Here is a 13,266-nt window from a genome sequence, read left to right on the forward strand (position 1 = left end):
AAGTGACTCTAAAAGTTTCCTCTACTGAAGAACTGGTCCCCTCCATTTGTTGTTATTACAGGGAAACAGAAAATTTGAGCAGGGGCAGGTTGGAGCATTACTTTGATGCAACCATTTGGGGAAGCATTGCTTCCAGGATTCTACTTTGTTCTTGGCCATATCCAGTTACTTTTCTCCAATGTTGCCCCTTTTTCTTCTTTTTCTTCCTTCTCTTGTGTGTTTTCTTTCTTTCAATCTCGCCCTCTCCCTTCCTCTCTCTCTCCCTGCACCCTCTCTCTCCCTTCCTCTCTCTCCCTCCTAACCTCCCTCTTTCTTTTCCCCTCCCCCCTTTATCTTCCTTGTCAGTATGAAATAACCATTCTCCTACCATACTACTGTTTAACACTAAAGCTGAAGTGTTTCCTAGTAACCATAAACTGAAGCTAGTGATGTGGATTTGGGGGAAAAAGGATTACTTCCTTTTATTTCCTCAGGTATTATATCACAGAAGTGGAAAAATAGAATAGATATACCATCTCAAAACAAAACAGGTGTACATGATTGCAAAAATTGTCAAGTATGATTTTTTCAATGTACTTTTAAAATCTTTCAATGTTCGTTCCAATACTTCAAATTACCTATGTGATTACTCATAGGTATTTAACATATAGTAATCGATTGTAGCAATTCCAGTGTGATCAGTTTTCTGTTTTATCTTGAGTTATTAATACTTTTGATAATATCAGTGAATACTTCTGAGTAATGATCCTGGGAAAATTGTCGCCATGTTCTGAATACCATTTTCTTCTCTTATTCTTTGATCAGATGACAATTCCAGGAGTTCCTTAAAACCTCGTGACTTTAATGATGGGATCCTCCTTCTTTCCTTTTCTTGATTCTTTCCAACTAGAACATAAACAACAAAAAACATAAGCATGAAAACAAAATCAGTAAAATCTGGAGAAAATGCGTTTGTCCCTAGGTTCATCTCAGAATAATCTATTTACACTCATCACCTTTGTAACAATGACTACTTCTGGAGGATTTTGGTAAATATTGTAAAATAAATTCTCTGGTAATTTGTGAGTGCGATTTAGTACTTTCTATGTTGGTCATTAGGGGATTACCAAATGTGTTTTGTAAGAAAGCATTTGAAATACAAAAAATGTTTTAAAAAATACTCTATTATTTCCTTGCTAAGATCCATTAATTGACTTACATTATTCTCTACCTGAACTTTTCATTTCTAGAGAAACCAAGGTGATTGTAATGTCATAGAGAATAGAAGCATGCAGCACTTAGATGCATAGTCATCTATGGCAGTCTTGTATGTTATTTATTTATCCTAAATTATTTCATGAACATTGCATACTCAAATATATAGACTATTACTTCTATACAGTTTGTCAGCATTCACTGAGCTGAAAGGTAACTGGGTCTGATATATATATATATATATATATATATATATATATATATATATATATATTACCAGCCAATAAAACCAGTAAATTTGTGCTGGCACGGCTTGAACATAGGTAGACTTTGTGACTTAGAGAGCCTCTAGGGACTTCTGAATCTACAGGACAAATTGATTAAAAAATTGTCCTCATTCAAAATACTGACCACAATTAAAATAACTCCAAATTATTTTAGTTTATACATATTTAGGAGATACACGTTCCAATCAAAGGTAGTAACTACTATTAAATTAACACAATTGATCCTGTCCTTCAATGTTGCTTTGCCTCCCTCAGCACAGCACATTAGCAAACAATTCCCCTAAGGGGCACTGAGAAGTTTTACTCACTCATTTCCTACATCATGGGTGGAGTCAGGAAGAGGCTGATTCTTGGTTTCAGGAAGGAGAAACACAGTAAACGCGTTGAAGATGGAGAAGCCTCCATAGAAGATCCAGGGCATGTTGGCATAGTATGTCGCTAGCAGCATAAACAGGGGGGATAGGAATGATCCACTATTACCAAAGAACCCAATGACTCCTACAGCTGTTGCCCTTGGAGCAAAAATACAATGCATAGAAAAATCTGGTAAAAATACACACTTGAAACTTGTGACTTAGGATCATACAGATACTTTAAAAAATCTAAAAACCTGTTACTTATCAGAAATCAGTGTAATTAAATTTAAGGATCTTGGTAAGTTACTCGTCCTTCTCAAATTTGTTTCATTTTGTCATATTTTTTGTCAGATTCAGATGAAGAAGACACTTCCTTATGCAACACAATGAAACAAATAGCAACACTATATAATTTATCTTTTATGTAAATTTTATATTTTAGCATTGTGTGTATACACGTATGAGCTATGGATATAGGCTCTAAAACTGGGAAGGAGCTATTAAAAGAGGTAGAACCCATCTCAAGATGAATAAGAGTTTAAGTATAAACATGACATGAAAATAAAAGGGTTTACTGAGCATTAGAAGTGGACCTGCAGAATTGTGGATCAGAGACTGGTAGAGTTGAATCAAAAGAAAGAACATCTCTGTGATAATGTTACAAAGCAACTAATTGTGTTGCATGGCAATTTAAAAGTTTGGGTATGAGAGCATTCAATTACAAAGAAGAATTAATTAAGTAGAAATAATAAGATGATCAGAAAGAATAATGAAAATAAATATGATAACAGTATATTCTGTACCTGTATGAAATTGCCTTAAGTAAATATAACAAATGTAAAGAAATTTAGAGTATGCTGTTGTTTATAAAACACACCTATTTATTTATTCCACATATTTACATAAGGTGCTAAGTAGTAGTGCTTTAGTAGACTTAATTATCCCAAAATAAAGTGAAATTCCAGGATACAAAAGTTATAAATATTTTCTTTACAAGTAATTGGCTAGACAGGTTCCCTGTCTTTATTTTTATTCCTCTAGTTATATAGAACAAGCAGAGAAGTCTATTCTATGATTGACTTAAAACTTGTACCTTAGTGTGGTTGGGAGTAGCTCATTTGTATGAAGACGACTAACACCCACACACAGAGAAGAAATTCCTTCTGCCAATGTGGCCATAATAATACGCAGGGTCTGCATTTCTAGAGAAAGGAAGACCAAGGGTAGTGGTTAGTTCAGCTTGGCTGTAATAATTTATATTTCTCAATTTCCAAATGATAATACCATCCTCAGAGGTGTTTGCATATATAAAACACAGAGAGGAAAACCAGCACAGAGAAAAGAATGGCTAGTATGTTGAGAAAAGTGGCTAATTTATTCATGATGATTTGTGGAGAATTAAAGCGTTTAAACAATTGTGTTCATTCCTTCACATTTCAGAGAGTGGTGAGTCCAGGGGGAATCCACTTTCATATTTCCTCTCTGGAGTCTCAATGGTCTTTCATGCACAATATAATACTGTCATGGGGTGAATCAGGAAAGAATATAAACTCTTAAAGAATCATAGGACATTGAAATCCATGCTAAATATGGGATAAAATAAAAGAGTGTCATATAAACCTGGAGGCCAATACTGCTGGGATGGCATATTCCTCAAGAAAAAAGAATAAGTATTTCTTCTAGGACAATGTCAGACTCTGGATACCTTTCAAAGAAAGTTTCTTAGAACTATTGTCCAACTTCATTTTAGAAGTCTCATGATGAAAGATCTAGAGAAAGGACCCAAGGAGCTGATGGAGTTTGCAGCCTCATAGGAGAAAATACAATATGAACTAACCAGTACCCCCAGAGCCCCCAGGGACTAAACCACCAGCCAAAGAGTCACATGGTGGGACTCATTGCTCCAGCTGCATATGTAGCAGAGGATGGCCTAGTAGGTCATCAATGGGAGGAGAGGCCCTTGGTCCTGTGAAGGCTCTGTGCCTCAGTGTAGGGGAATGACAGGGCCAAGAAGCCAGAGTGGGTGAGTTAGTGAAGTGGGGAGGGGCAGGGGGAAACAAGGAGGGGATAGGGGATTTTCAAAGGAGAAACTAGGAAAGGGGATAACATTTGAAATGTAAATAAAGAAAATACCTAGTTGAAAACAAAAGTTCCATGAATCTACCAATCCTACATCTGATAGAGGGCTAATATTCAATATATACAAAGAATTCAAGAAGTTAGACTCGAGAGAACCAAATAACCCTATGAAAAATGGGATACAGAGATCTTGGTTCTGGGATTCTGCCGAAAGTAGTCTGCACAGGTGAGAGTGTGTACTTCAGAAGCTAACAGCTTCTGGGACAGGCAGGAGCCACAGAGCCTCCCGGCCTCAGCATCGGTGGGAGACATCTTGGTTCTGGGACTCCACCGTGAGTAGTCTGCACAGGTGAGAGTGTGGACCTAGAAGCTAACACCTTTTGGGACAGGTGGGAGCCACAGAGCTTCTGAGGCAGCCCCCTTTTCGGGCCACAGACATCCGGGCACCTTCCTAGCCAAAGGATAGGAGTCTGCCCAGCCTCGGAGGGATTTGCAGGAGCACCTGGGGGAGTCATCTTGTTTCCTGGATCCCTCTGAGACTAGTCTGTGCAGGTAAGAGTGTGGACTACAAAAGCTAACAGCTTCTGTGACAGGCCGAAGCAACACAGCTTCTGGAACAGGTCCTGTTTTGGACCTTTAACTTCGGCCAGGAGGGAGGTTTGAACACCAGATATCTGTGCACCTTCCCTGTAAGAGGAGAACTTGCATTTAGAGAGTGCTATGACCACTGAAACTCAGAGGAGAGAGCTATTTACCCAGGTCTGTTGATAGCAGCTAACAGAATCACGAGAAGAACCATCTCTATCCAGAGACAACTATAACAACTAACTCCAGAGATTACCAGATGGCGAAAGGTAAATGTAAGAAATTACTAACAGAAACCAAAACAACTCACCATCACCAGAACCCAGCACTCCCACCTTGCCCAGTCCAGGGCACCCCAACACACCTGAAAGCTAGACCCAGATTTAAAAGCATATCTCATGATGATGGTAGAGGACATCAAGAAGGACTTTAATCACTCACTTAAAGATATACAGGAGAACAGTGCTAAACAGGTAGAAGACCTTAAAGAGGAAGCACAAAAATCCCTTTAAGAATTGCAGGAAAACATGACCAAACAGGTGATGGAATTGAATAAAACCATCCAAGACCTAAAAAGGGAAGTAGACACAATAAAGAAAGCCCAAAGTGAGGCAACACTGGAGATAGAAACCCTAGGAAAGAAATCTGGAAGAATAGATGCGAGCATCAGCAACAGGATACAAGAGATGGAAGAGAGAATCTCAGGTGCAGAAGATTCCATAGAGAACATCAGCACAACAATCAAAGAAAATACAAAATGCAAAAATATCCTAACTCAAAACATTCTGGAAATCCAGGACACAATGAGAAGACAAAACCTACGGATAATAGTAGATAAGAATGAAGATTTTCAACTCAAAGGGCCAGCAAACTCACCCAAGAGGAGTAGACAACAGGAAATAATCAAACTCAGGGGTGAAATCAACCAAGTGGAAAAAAGAACTATTCAAAGAATCAATCAATCGAGGAGCTGGTTCTTTGAGAAAATCAACAAGATAGATAAACCCTTAGCCAGACTCACTAGAGGGCACAGGAAAAGCATCCTAATTAACAAAATCAGAAATGAAAAGGGAGACATAACTACTGATCCTGAAGTAATCCAAAACACCATCAGATCCTTCTACAAAAGGCTATACTCAACAAAACTGGAGAACCTGGATGAAATGGACAAGTTTCTAGATAGATACCAGGTACCAAAGTAAAATCAAGATCAGGTTAATGATTTAAACAGTCCTATATCCCCTAAAGAAATAGAAGCAGTCAATAATAGTCTCCGAAACAAAAAAAAAAGCCCAGGTCCAGATGGGTTTAGTGCAGAGTTCTATCAGACCTTGAAAGAAGATCTAATCCCAGTTCTTCACAAACATTTCCACAAAATAGAAACATAAGGTACCCTACCCAACTCATTCTATGAAGCCACAATTACTCTGATACCTAAACCACAGAAAGACCCAACAAAGATAGAGAACTTCAGAGCAATTTCCCTTATGAATATTGATGCAAAAATCCTCAATAAAATTCTCGCTAACCGAATCCAAGAACACATCAAAACAATCATCCCTCCTGACCAAGTAGGTTTCATTCCAGGGATGATTGATAAAAGCAATCTACAGCAAATCAGTAGCCAACATCAAAGTAAATGGTAAGAAGCTGGAAGCAATCCCACTAAAATCAGGGACTAGACATGGCTGTCCACTCTCTCCCTACCTATTCAACATTGTACTTGAAGTCCTAGCCAGAGCAATTTGACAACAAAAGGAGATCAAGGGGATAAAAATTGGAAAAGAAGAAGTCAAAATATCACTTTTTGCAGATGATATGATAGTATATATAAGTGACCCTAAAAAATTCCCCCAGAGAACACCTAAGCCTGATAAACAGCTTCAATGAAGTAGCTGGATATAAAAATAACTCAAACAAGTCAATGGCCTTTCTGTACACAAAGGATAAACAGGCTGAGAAAGAAATTAGGGAAACAACACCCTTCTCAATAGTCACAAATAATATAAAATACCTTGGCATGAATCTAACTAAGGAAGTGAAAGATCTGAATGATAAGAATTTCAAGTCTCTGAAGAAAGAAATTAAAGAAGATCTCAGAAGATGGAAAGATCTCCATTGCTCATGGATTGGCAGGATCAATATAGTAAAAATGGCTATCTTGCCAAAAGCAATCTACAGATTCAATGCAATCCCCATCAAAATTCCAACTCAATTCTTCAATGAATTAGAAAGGGTAATCTGCAAATTCATCTGGAATAACAAAAAACCTAGAATAGCAAAAACTCTTCTCAAGGATAAAGAAGCTCTGGTGGAATCACCATGCCTGACCTAAAACTGTACTACAGAGCAATTGTGATAAAAACTGCATGGTACTGGTATAGCGATAGACAAGTAGATCAATGGAATAGAATTGAAGATCCAGAAATGAACCCACACACCTATGGTCACTTGATATTTGACAAGGGAGCTAAAACCATCCAGTGGAAAAAAGACAGCATTTTCAACAAATGGTGCTGGCACAACTGGCAGTTATCATGTAGAAGAATGTGAATTGATCCATTTCTATCTCCTTGTACTAAGGTCAAATCTAAGTGGATTTAGGACCTCCACATAAAACCAGAGACACTGAAACTTATAGAGGAGAAAGTAGGGAAGAGCCTCAAAGATATGGGTACAGGGGAAAATTCCTGAATAGAACAGCAATGGCTTGTGCTGTAAGATCGAGAATCGACAAATCGGACCTCATAAAATTGCAAAGCTTCTGCAAGGCAAAAGTCACCGTCAATAAGAGAAAAAGACCACTAACTGATTGGGAAAGGATCTTTGCCTATCCTAAATCAGATAGGGGACTAATATGCAATATATATAAAAAGAACTCAAGAAGGTGGACTCCAGAAAATCAAATAACCCCATTAAAAATGGGGCTCAGAGCTGTACAAAGAATTCTCACCTGAGGAATACCGAATGGCAGAGAAGCACCTGAAAAAATGTTCAACATCCTTAATCATCAGGAAAATGCAAATCAAAACAACCCTGAGATTCCACCTCACACCAGTCAGAATGGCTAGGATCAAAAATTCAGGTGACAGCAGATGCTGGCAAGGATGTGGAGAAAGAGGAACACTCCTCCATTGCTGGTGGGATTGCAAGCTTGTACAACCACTCTGGAAATCAGTCTGGCGGTTCCTCACAAAATTGGATATAGTACTACCGGAGGATCCCACAATATCTGTCCTGGGCATATATCCAGAAGATGTCTCAACCGGTAAGAAGGACACATGCTCCACTATGTTCATAGGAGCCTTATTTATAATATCCAGAAGCTGGAAAGAACCCAGATGCCCCTCAACAGAGGAGTGGATACAGAAACTGTGGTACATTTACACAATGCAGTACTACTCAGCTATTAAAAAGAATGAATTTATGAAATTCCTAGGCAAATGGATGGACCTGGAGGGCATCATCCTGAGTGAGGTAACCCAATCACAAAGGAACTCACACAATATGTACTCAGTGATAAGTGGATATTAGCCCAGGAACTTAGGATACCCAAGATATAAGATACAATTTGCTAAACACATGAAACTCAAGAAAGAAGACCAAAGTGTGGACATTTTGCCCCTTCTTAGAATTGGGAACAAAACACCCATGGAAGGAGTTACAGAGACAAAATTTGGAGCTGTGAGGAAATGATGTACCATCTGGTGATTGTCATATCCAGGGATCCATCCCATAATCAGCTTCCAATCACTTACACCACTGCATACACTAGCAAGATTTTGCTGAAAGGACACAGATATAGCTGTCTCTTCTGAGAATATGCCGGGACCTAGCAAACACAGAAGTGGATGCTGACACTCAGCTATTAGATGAATCACAGGGCCCCCAATGGAGGAGCTAGAGAAAGTACCCAAGGAGCTAAATGGAACTGCAACCCTATAGGTGGAACAACAATATGAACTAACCAGTACCCTGGAGCTCTTTTCTCTAGCTGTATATGTATCAAAAGATGGCCTAGTGTGGCAAGACTGAGAAGAAGGGCTACAGATACACACTCAGATAACCTCTGTGCCTCCATGTCTCTTGAGCACGGGTCGGATGGATGTGTTTCCAGTTTTAACTCTACTTTCTAAGTCTAAGGATTTGTTTTGTTTTCTCTGAGTCCCCCCTACAGGGACTGTATTCACTAAGAATTACATTTTCTGCAGCTGTTTATCAGGGGAGACATTTGAGTTCCTGTTTTTGCCAATAAATAAAGCAGGGGAGACCAAAAAAAAAAAAAAAAAAAAAAGAAAATTGCCACAAGCTATACAAATAAATGTTCCTTTAAAAAAAAAAAAAAGATGGCCTAGTCGGCCATCACTGGAAAGAGAGGCCCTTTGGACATGCAAACTTTATATGCCCCAGTACAGGGAAAAGCCTGGGCCAAAAAGTGGGAATGGGTGGGTAGGGGAGTGGGGGGGGAGTGTATGGAGGACTTTTGAGATAGCATTGGAAATGTAATTGAGGAAAATATGTAATAATAGTTAGTTAACTCTTTATTTTGAAGCACACCTTTTCAGAACAGGGACAAAAAGCAGCAACATTCTTTTTTTTCCCAAATCACAAGAATGGTCTCTAGCCAGTTACTAGAAATTTTCCACTTTGAATCCTGTTGAGCTTGACCTCTGCAATTTAAATAAGCCTTAGCAAAGTCATCCATTCTTCAACTACTATGGCCCACTAAGCCTAACTTAAATCATCCAACCAATTTTGTAGTCCAAGTCTCAATGTTTTCAGTATTGTTTTTATAAACAGTGTGGTCAAGCCTGTCACAAATGTAGTCAACCAAGTCCCTGGTACCAGTATCTGTTTTAGTGACTGGTCTATTTTTGTGAAGTAATATCATGACCAACCAAGGCAACTCTTATGAGAGAAAGTATTTAATTGGGGACTTGCTTGAAGTTGCAGAGGTTTAGTCCAATATCATCATGGCAGTAAGCATAGTGGCAGGGAGCATGGAAGGAGGCAAGTGTGGTACAGAGAGACAGGGAAAAGCTTCATCCTAATCCAAGGCTGAGGGATGTTGGGCTTGGCATGGGCTTCTGACATAATTCCCACCCTGCAGTGACACACCTCAATGACAAAAGCCACATCGTATAATGCTTCGAATCATTCCAAAAAGTTTTGCACCCTGGTACTAAGTATTCCAATAAATGAGTTTATGGGGGGCATTCTTCTTCAAACAACCATACCACTCAGCACATTCTAGTGTTTGAAGTTTTTGTGAAACTGTTTTTTTTCTAAATTAGATATTTATTTACAGTTCAAGTGTTACCCCCTTTCCTTGATTCCTCTCCAGAAACTCCCTACCCCATCCTCTCTCCCCCTGCTTTTATGAAGGTGCTCACCCACCCACCCAGCCTGACATTCCCCTACATTGGGGCATTGAGCCTTCCCAGGACCAAGGGCCTTTCTTCCCATTGATGTCCAACAAGGCCATCCTCTGATATACAGGCAGCTGGAAACATTGGACCCTCCGTGTGTACCCTTTGGTTGGTGGTTTAATTCCGGGGAGCTCTGGGGGCTCTGGTTGATATTGTTGTTCTTCCTATGGATTTCAAACCCCTTCAGCTCCTCCAGTCCTTTCTAAAACTCCTCCATTGGGGACCCCATGATCCATAGCATGGTTAGCTGCAAGCATCTGCCTCTGTATTTGCCAGGCTCTGAAAGAACCTCTCAGGAGACAGCTATATAAGGCTCCTGTCAGTAAGCAGTTCCTGGAATCTGCAATAGTGTCTAGTTTTGGTGTTTGTACATGGGATGAACCTCCAGGTGGGACATCTCTGGATGGCCTTTCCTTCAGTCTCTGCTCCACACTTTTTCTCCATATTTTCTCTTGTGAGTATTTTGTTTCCCCTTAAGACCTGAAGCATCAACACTTTGGTCTTCCTTCTTCTTGAGCTTCACATGAAGCTGTGAATTGTATCTTGGGTATTTGGAACTTCTGGGCTAATATCCACTTATCAATAGTGCATGCCATGTATATTCTTTTGTGACTGAGTTATCTTACTCAAGATGATATTTCTTCTTTGATCCATTTGTCTAAGAATTTTATGAATTTATACTTTTTAATAGCTGAGTAGTAATCCATTGTGTAAATTTACCACATTTTTTGTATAAATTTCTCTGTTGAAGGACATCTAGATAGTTTCCAGCTTCAGGCTACTGTAAATAAGGATGCTATGAACATAGTAAAGAATGTGTCCTTGTTATATTTTGGAGTATCTTTTGGATATATGCCCACAAGTGGTATTGCTGATCCTCAGGTAGTACTAAGTACAGTATTCTGAGGAACCTCCAGACTAATTTCCAGAGTGGTTGTACCAGCTTGCAGTAGAACCAACAATGAATGAGTGCTCCTCTTTCTCTACATTCTCACCAGCATCTGCTGTCACCTTTGTTTTTGATCTGCCATTCTGGCTGGTGTGAGGTGGAATCTCAGGATTGTTTTGATTTGCATTTCCCTGATGACTAAGGATGTTGAACATTTCTTTAGGTACTTCTCAGCTATTTGTTATTCCTTAGTTGAGAATGCTTTGTTTAGCTTTGTATCCCATTTTTAATTGGGTATTTATTTTATTTACCTTTCCAATGCTACCCCAAAAGTCCCCCACATGCTCCCCCACCAACTCCCCCACCCACCCACTCCCACTTCTTGGCCCTGTCATCCCTCTGTACTGAGGCATATAAAGTTTGCATGAACAATGGGCCTTTCCTTCCACTGATGGCCGACTAGGCCATCTTCTGATTCATATGCAGCTAGAGACACGAGCTCCGGGAGGGTACTGGTTAGTTCATATTGTTGTTTCCGCTATAGGATTGCAGATCCCTTTAGCTCCTTGAGTATTTTCTCTACCTCCACCATTGGGGGCCCTGTGATCCATCCAATAGCTGACTATGAGCATCCACGCCTGTGTTTGCTAGGCCCCGGCATAGCCTCACATGAGACAGCTATATCAGTGTTCTTTCAGCAAAATCTTGCTAGTGTATGGAGGCTGATTATGGAATGGATCCCCGGGTATGGCAGTCTCTAGTTGGTCCATCCTTTCATCTCAGCTCCAACTTTTCGGGTGTGTTGGGGTGCTCTGGACTGGGTGAAGTGGGAGTGCTGGGTTCTGATGATGGTGAGTGGTCTTGGTTTCTGTTAGTAAGATTCCTACATTTACCTTTCAACATCTGGTAATCTCTGGAGTTAGTTGTTATAATTGTCTCTGTTTAGAGATTGTTCCTCTATCAGCAGACCTGGGAGACTAGATCTCTCCTCTGAGTTTCAGTGGTCAGAGCAGTCTCTGCAGGCAAGCTCTCCTCTTACAGGGAAGGTGCACAATTATCTGGCATTTGGACCTCCTCCTGGCCGAAGATGAAGGCCCAAAACAGGACCTTTCCCAGAACCTGTGTTGCTTTGGCCTGTCACAGAAGCTGTTAGTTTCAGTAGTCCACACTCTCACCTGTGCAGACTACTTTCTGCGGAGTCCCGGAATCAAGATGGCTCCCATGGATCCTGAGGCAAAGGCCTCCCGGGCTAGGCAGACACCTGTTCTCTGGCCGGATGTCTGGAGCCTGAAAATGGTGCTGCCTCAGAAGCCCTGTGGCTCTCGCCTGTCCCAGAAGCTGTTGGCTTCTGTAGTTCACACTCTCACCTGTGCAGACTACTTTCTGTGGAGTCCCGGAACCAAAATCGTTCTTGCCAATCCTGAGGCAAAAGCCTCCCGGGCTGGGTGGACACCTGTCCTCTGGACGGGAAGGTGGCTGGATGTCTGGAGCCTGAAAATGGCGCTGCCTCAGAAGCTCTGTGGCTCTTGCCTGTCCCAGATGCAGTTAGCTTCTGTAGTCCACACTCTCACCTGTGCAGACTACTTTCTGTGGAGTCCTGGAACCAAGGTGGCTCCCGCCGATCCTGAGGCCTGCTTCCAAATTTCAATTTAAAGAAAATCTTAAGTTGTAATGAATATCATGATGAAAAGAATGATGGTGCAGATATAAATGAATAAGGGGGCCAAGGTCCATCACCATCAAATGGCCAAACTTGATAGGCTTAGCCAATTGCATCTCGACTAAAATTCAAGAGTGTTAAAATGGTTTGGTGAAATATACTTCCATGACTGAAGAAATCATCTGATTGCAAGCATGTGTCAGGCAGTTCCCTGATGGAGACCAAGAGAGACCATAGTCTGAAGTGAAAGTGAACGCTGGCTTTCATTTGAGATTTCAAGATGTTGAAGATGCCAGAGTCATACATGCTAAGGGGAGCTGCAGAGCAGGACTGGAACCAACCCAAAACATAGAAATGAGTTACAGCAAACAAGGATCAAAGGAGTTTGGAATCAAAAGGGCATTTGGCATCAGACATGAAAATGCAGTGTTTGGAGATTGCCCTGCACATTTTTATTTGCACTGGGACAGTAGTGCCTCATTGTGCTCTATTTCTTCACTTTTGGAAGAGTAATGAATAACCTGAGCCATAGTATGTTGGATATGATCTGCTATGTATTTTGAATTTATAAAAGCTTAGAGTTAAGTGATTGATGTGACTCTCAGAAGATACTTAAACTTTGGAATTTTAAACAGTGTGGAGACAGCAATAGACTGTTGGGACTTTTGAAGTTTGACTGAATGCCTATGGGGCTCAGAGATTGGAAGTGGTAGACTGAATAAGAGTGTCCCCTTCCCCATATGAGGACACCTCAATTTCACTTTGGGGGGGGGAGAAGAAAGCAATC

The 13,266-nt window shown here is 40.5% G+C and overlaps 1 protein-coding gene across 5 annotated transcripts in view; it reads right to left on the reverse strand.

The window, feature by feature from the left end:
* Nucleotides 1-435: 435 nt before the first annotated feature.
* Slc22a27 (solute carrier family 22, member 27) overlaps nt 436-13,266 on the reverse strand; it is a 102,130-nt gene continuing 89,299 nt past the window's right edge. For 2 of the 5 annotated variants that reach the window (NM_001361980.1, NM_134256.1), the window contains 3 exons: nt 2,931-3,039; nt 1,790-1,993; nt 436-885 (listed from right to left, as the gene is read on the reverse strand). In NM_001361980.1, coding sequence (NP_001348909.1) covers nt 825-885; nt 1,790-1,993; nt 2,931-3,039 — 374 coding nt within the window. In that variant the 3' untranslated portion in view covers nt 436-824. Of the gene's footprint in view, nt 886-1,789; nt 1,994-2,930; nt 3,040-13,266 lie in introns of those variants that run through there. The other 3 variants (XM_006526728.2, XM_017318076.2, XM_017318077.2) reach the window with 2 other exon arrangements.

This window comes from Mus musculus, chromosome 19 (genome assembly GCF_000001635.26).
Source record: "Mus musculus strain C57BL/6J chromosome 19, GRCm38.p6 C57BL/6J".
Lineage (NCBI taxonomy): Eukaryota > Metazoa > Chordata > Mammalia > Rodentia > Muridae > Mus > Mus musculus.